The sequence below is a fragment of the Myotis brandtii genome, unplaced genomic scaffold (genome assembly GCF_000412655.1).
Source record: "Myotis brandtii unplaced genomic scaffold, ASM41265v1 scaffold803, whole genome shotgun sequence".
NCBI lineage: Eukaryota > Metazoa > Chordata > Mammalia > Chiroptera > Vespertilionidae > Myotis > Myotis brandtii.
The window spans coordinates 465,008-470,729 of NW_005371234.1; the positions used below are offsets into that span (position 1 = coordinate 465,008).

At 61.7% G+C, this 5,722-nt stretch overlaps 1 protein-coding gene across 2 annotated transcripts in view; it reads right to left on the reverse strand.

The window, feature by feature from the left end:
* Positions 1 to 5,722, reverse strand: part of ATP1A3 (ATPase, Na+/K+ transporting, alpha 3 polypeptide) — a 20,362-nt gene that overhangs the window by 13,402 nt on the left and 1,238 nt on the right. Inside the window, exons 2-6 of one of the 2 annotated variants that reach the window (XM_014531449.1) lie at positions 2,901 to 2,990; positions 2,742 to 2,801; positions 2,428 to 2,631; positions 1,301 to 1,414; positions 1,059 to 1,193 (exon numbers count right to left, since the gene is read on the reverse strand). In XM_014531449.1, coding sequence (XP_014386935.1) covers positions 1,059 to 1,193; positions 1,301 to 1,414; positions 2,428 to 2,631; positions 2,742 to 2,801; positions 2,901 to 2,990 — 603 coding nt within the window. Of the gene's footprint in view, positions 1 to 1,058; positions 1,194 to 1,300; positions 1,415 to 2,427; positions 2,632 to 2,741; positions 2,802 to 2,900; positions 3,030 to 5,722 lie in introns of both variants that reach the window. The other variant, XM_005883886.2, reaches the window with a different exon arrangement.

Sequence of the window (5,722 nt, forward strand, 5' to 3'; positions counted from 1 at the left end):
GGGCCTGGACTCCTGGGTCTGAGGGAGGAGGGGCTGGGGGGCTGGACTCCTGGGTCTGAGGGAGGAGGGGCTGGGGGGCTGGACTCCTGGGTCTGAGGGAGGAGGGGCTGGGGGGCTGGACTCCTGGGTCTGAGGGAGGAGGGGCTGGGGGGCTGGACTCCTGGGTCTGAGGGAGGAGGGGCTGGGGGGCTGGACTCCTGGGTCTGAGGGAGGAGGGGCTGGGGGGCTGGACTCCTGGGTCTGAGGGAGGAGGGGCTGGGGGGCTGGACTCCTGGGTCTGAGGGAGGAGGGGCTGGGGGGCTGGACTCCTGGGTCTGAGGGAGGAGGGGCTGGGGGGCTGGACTCCTGGGTCTGAGGGAGGAGGGGCTGGGGGGCTGGACTCCTGGGTCTGAGGGAGGAGGGGCTGGGGGGCTGGACTCCTGGGTCTGAGGGAGGAGGGGCTGGGGGGCTGGACTCCTGGGTCTGAGGGAGGAGGGGCTGGGGGGCTGGACTCCTGGGTCTGAGGGAGGAGGGGCTGGGGGGCTGGACTCCTGGGTCTGAGGGAGGAGGGGCTGGGGGGCTGGACTCCTGGGTCTGAGGGAGGAGGGGCTGGGGGGCTGGACTCCTGGGTCTGAGGGAGGAGGGGCTGGGGGGCTGGACTCCTGGGTCTGAGGGAGGAGGGGCTGGGGGGCTGGACTCCTGGGTCTGAGGGAGGAGGGGCTGGGGGGCTGGACTCCTGGGTCTGAGGGAGGAGGGGCTGGGGGGCTGGACTCCTGGGTCTGAGGGAGGAGGGGCTGGGGGGCTGGACTCCTGGGTCTGAGGGAGGAGGGGCTGGGGGGCTGGACTCCTGGGTCTGAGGGAGGAGGGGCTGGGGGGCTGGACTCCTGGGTCTGAGGGAGGAGGGGCTGGGGGGCTGGACTCCTGGGTCTGAGGGAGGAGGGGCTGGGGGCCTGGACTCCTGGGTCTGAGGGAGGAGGGGCTGCGGGCCTGGACTCCTGGGTCTGAGGGAGGAGGGGCTGGGGGCCTGGACTCCAGGCCACTCCAGGAAGAGCAGAGCTGGGCCCCAGGCCCAGGCCCACCTTGCAGCCGTGGGCTGAGATAATCCGCAGGTCTGCTGGGACTCGGTCTCCACCCTTGATCTCCACCAGGTCCCCGACCACCACCTCCTCAGCATTCACCTGCATCTTCTCACCTTCCCGGATCACGAGGGCTTGCTGGGGAGGGATGGAAAGGAGTCACCTCCCGGACTCTCCCTGCGGTCACTTGGCAGGGCGCCCACCACCTGTCCCCTCCCCCTTTGGCCTTTCCTGGGCACCCGCACCTGGGGAACCATGTTCTTGAAGGACTCCATGATCTTGGAGCTCTTGGCTTCCTGGTAGTAGGAGAAGCAGCCGGTGATGATGACCACGGCCGCCAGCACGATGCCCAGGTAGAGCTGCGGGGAGATGCAGGGTCAGGCTGGCCGAGCCCTCCCCAGCCCCACCCCGAGTTTGTGGAATCTGGGAAGGGAGCTGTGTGTCAATGGGGGTTTGTAATTGTGTGTCTGACCCCAGGGCTGTGTCCATGTAAAGGTCTGTGTGTCAGTATCTCTTGTCTGTGAGTCTGTCTGCCTATCATGTGTGAGTCCCTCTTTCTGAGCATGAGTGTTTGGGTGTCTGGGTCTGTCCATCTCTCTGTCTGCCTTCTGTCTGTGTTAGAGAATCTGGGGTGTGCTAGTGTCTGTCCCTGTGTCTGTCTGTTTAGGTCAGTGTGTATGTCTGACTGTCTGCATGCCTGGCTTTAAATTTATGGGACTGTGTTTGAGTCTCTGTGTGTGAACCTTTGTCTCTGTCTGTTGGTCTCGCTTCCTGTTTGGGTTTAATTTCTGAGAATACTGTGTGTTTGTGCCTGATCCTCATGTCTGCTTGCCACGCTGTGTGTTCGAGTTCCTGTGTCTCTTTCCATCAGCCTGTCTGTACCCGTGTGCCTGAACTAGGTGGCTGCGTGGCTGTACCCAAGTGTGACTGCATTGACTCTGCGCATGTGTATCTGTGCGTGTGTGTGCAGGCAAGAATCTATATGTAATCAGTGTGTGGGCCTGTGTTCATGGGCATGTCATGTGTCCCTGTGTTGGTAGTTGGGCCCTGACAGCCCCGTAGTTGGGTTTGCCTGGGTCTCTACATGAGCAAGCTCTCTCTTTGGGCTCTTTCAGGCCACAGCCCCCGGTGGTGCCTGCCCCCGAGGCCACCGAGATCACACAGTCTTGGGACTGAGCCCGGCTTACGTGTCCTGCTGTGTGATCTTGGGTAAGTGACTTGGCCTGTCTGAGGCTGTTTCCCTTGTCCCTTCTCCAGTTCTTTCATGGGATGATTGTGAAAGGCAGAGGAGGAAAGGGAGGGGAGTGGGCTCTGAAAAGTCTACGGGGACAGGGAGAAGCGCCTTGTGCAGAGCAGGGTGGAGGGCACTCACGTTGTCCCCAGAGGGGTCGTCCTCGGTGCCCGCCTGGATGCCATAGGCCAGGAAGCAGAGGATGGCCCCGATCCACAGCAGGATAGAGAAGCCCCCGAAGAGCTGGCGGCAGAACTTGACCCACTCGGGGGTGGTGGGCGGCGGCGTGAGCGCATTAGGCCCATCCCGGGCCAGGATCTCCTGGGCTTTGCTGTGGGTCAGACCCTGGGGGCACAGGACTCACACAGAACCTTCCCCGAGCAGCCCCGGCACCCCAGCACTCCACACGCACCCCAGGACCCGGCCCAGCCCGGCCCACACCCAGGCCCGCGCACCTGCACGCAGTCCGTGTTGTATTTCCGGCAGACCTCCTCCACCGACATCTTGTGCTCTGTCTGAGGAACGGGGGTTTGAGGGGAGGCATGTGAGTGTGGGGCCCAGGGCTGGGGTGGGGCCTGTCTGGGACCCGGTGCGGTGCCAAGGGCGGGGCTTACCATGGCCACCTCCTTCTTGAGGTCCTCCATGTCCCGGCGCTCCTTGGCGGCCTTGCTCTTCTTGGGCGAGCTCTTGTCATCTTTCTTGTCCTGCGAGGTGGCGACACGATAGCTGTCAGAGCCACCAGACTGCGGGCGAGAAGGGGTTACGGGGGCACCGGTCCTCCGAGCCACTCTCCCCTGCCCTGTGTCTCTCATGGTGGGATTCCCTCTGGCTCTGGGTGTCTCTTAAACTTGTGAGTCTCATCTCTGCCAAATGGCCCCACCGCCTCTGGCTTCACGTGCTGCTGGGGGTCTGTCCCTGAGGGTCTCCATCGGGGTGTCTGCGCGTCTCTCTGTTTCTGCGCCCAGGTCTGCGGTCACTTCCTCTGTCTCTATGTGTCTTTTTACTTCTGTGTGTCTCCTCTGTCTCCTTCTCCCCCACCCCAGGGCTGTCCAACCTTCCAAGTGTCTGTTTCTTGTGTCTGTCTGCCTCTCTCTTGATTTGTCTGGGTCTCTGTTTATGCCTCTCTATCTTGTTCTGTTTTGTCTCCCCCTGTCTCCTTCTACCTCTGCATCTCTGTGGCTATTTCTATCCCTGATCTCTCGCCCTCCTCACTTAATGCTGTCTGCCTGTGTCTCTCTCTGTCTCTGAGTCTCGCTGCCTGTGTCTCTCTATGACTTTTGTTTCCCTCTGCTCTCCAGCTCTTTATGTCTCTCTGTCTCTCACACAATGTCTGTCTCCATCTCTTGAACCATCTCTGTCTGCTGAGTCCAGCTGAGTCTGTCCCTCTGGGTTCCTTCTCCAGACCCAGGAGTCCAGGCCCCCAGCCTGGGATCTCAGCCTCGCTAAGTGTCAGTATTTTCTGTCTTTGCATCTTTCCGCATCCTTATCTCTGCCCCTCTCGGTCTTGTGTCTGCCTTCATCTCTCAATCTGCCTCTGCTCTGTGAGGCTCGGTGAGTTTCTCCCTGTCTCTCACTGTCTCACTCTGCAGTCTTCCTCTCTGTGTCTGTCTGTCTCTGCACCCAGCTTGGCATCTGTCCCTCCCGCTCCAGCTCTCATGTATGTTGCTCGCCCTGGTCTTCTCCTCCGGTCTCTTACCCTGGGCATCACTCCCCAGCCCCACAGATGTTTCAGTCTCTGTCTCTCAGAGGACCCAGCACATCTTGGGAGCCAGCCAGCCTGAGGGTTTTGATTGACAAGCTGTGGGTCCCTGCCACTCTCCTGTGAACAGGTTGGACAGGGGTGGACACAGTCAGGTCTCTGGAGGACAGAGTGGGAGCTGGCTGGGATTAGGGGTGCACAAGAGCAAGAGGCAGAAGCCCCAGGCCTGGCTTGACTGGATGCGGTGAGGGCGAGTGACCGAAGTCCCAGTCTGGCAGCCTGGGCAGATGGGGAAGGCAGTGTCCTGGGACGGTGACGGGAGGGGTGGGGAGAGGCCGAGTGCTGGTGGAGGGCTGCTGACAGATCCCATGGGCCCATGGCCAGGCCAGGATCCCAGGCTCAGCGAGGCTCAGCGATAATCTCCTCGTGACCTTGCAGAGGGCTGAGCTGCCTGCTGTCTGCCCCCAGACCCGAGGCTGAGCTTGGGGGGCTACTGGGCAGGGCTGCAGCCTAGAGCTTCTAGGACAGAACAGGGGGTGGGAGGGAGGGTTGGCCCTGGGCCAGCCCTGCAGCAGCATTGTGCCTGACACGCCGCACAGAGGCTTGGGGACAGTGAGGACACTCCTTCAGCCTCAGTCCCAGGAGGGGTCTCAGCCTCTGCAGAGAAGTAGACCCATGGAGGAGAGATGTGGAGATATAAGCTCCTGGGGTCAGGGTAGAGATATGAAGGGGGAGGCAGGAGAGGAAAGATGGGGGCCTGGCTGGAGTCGGGAAGAAAGCCAGCTGTGCATCCCTGAAGCCTTGGGGGAGGCTGGGAGCTGATGCTCTGGTCCCTGTGAGGCCTAGGAGTGGGACCTGGACCCTGGGTCTGAGGGAGGAGGGGCTGGGGGCCTGGACTCCTGGGTCTGAGGGAGGAGGGGCTGGGGACCTGGACTGCTGGGTCTGAGGGAGGAGGGGTTGGGGGCCTGGACTCCTGGGTCTGAGGGAGGAGGAGCTGGGGGCCTGGACTGCTGGGTCTGAGGGAGGAGGGGCTGGGGCCTGGACCCTTGGGTCTGAGGGAGGAGGGCTTGGGGGCCTGGACCCCTGGGTCTGAGGGAGGAAGGGCTGGGGGCCTGGACCCTAGTCTGAGGGAGGGGGCTGGGCGACCTTGGCTCTTGCTTGCCCTTGCCATGACCAGACTCCCTTGGGGACAGGCTTCCATCTGTTGGAGGGGGAGCTGAGACTTTCCCAGTGAAGGCAGGAGGCCCAGAGGGGTGCACTGCAGGGTGGGAGCACCTTCAAGAGTGGGGGGCGCCCCTGTCTCACTGCAGTCTGCCTATGTGGCTCCTTGCCATTTTCTGTGCTGTCCGCCTCCCTGATGCCCTCAGCTCACACAGTCTCGGTACCTGGCCAGCCCGTCCCTCCCGCCTCAGGGTATCTGTACATCATCTTTGGGCATCTCTCCCTCCACCTCCCCTATTGCCTTCTGTCTCCTCCTCCCACTCGGGCTAACTCAGGTTGTGTCTGGAGAGCACGTGTGTCCTTGGGTCACCTCTCTCAGCCTGTTTCTCTCCTTGTCTCTCTATGGCTTACTAGGTCTCTCTGCCCGTGTCTCTTTCTTTATCTCTTTCTCCCTGTCTCTTTTGGAGTATCTCTTTGTCCCTGCATTTTTCTCCATCTTTCCATGTCTCTGTCTCTGCTTCCATGTCTAAAGCACCTCACTTCTCTTCTTGTCCCCACTTCTTTTCCTAAGTTCCC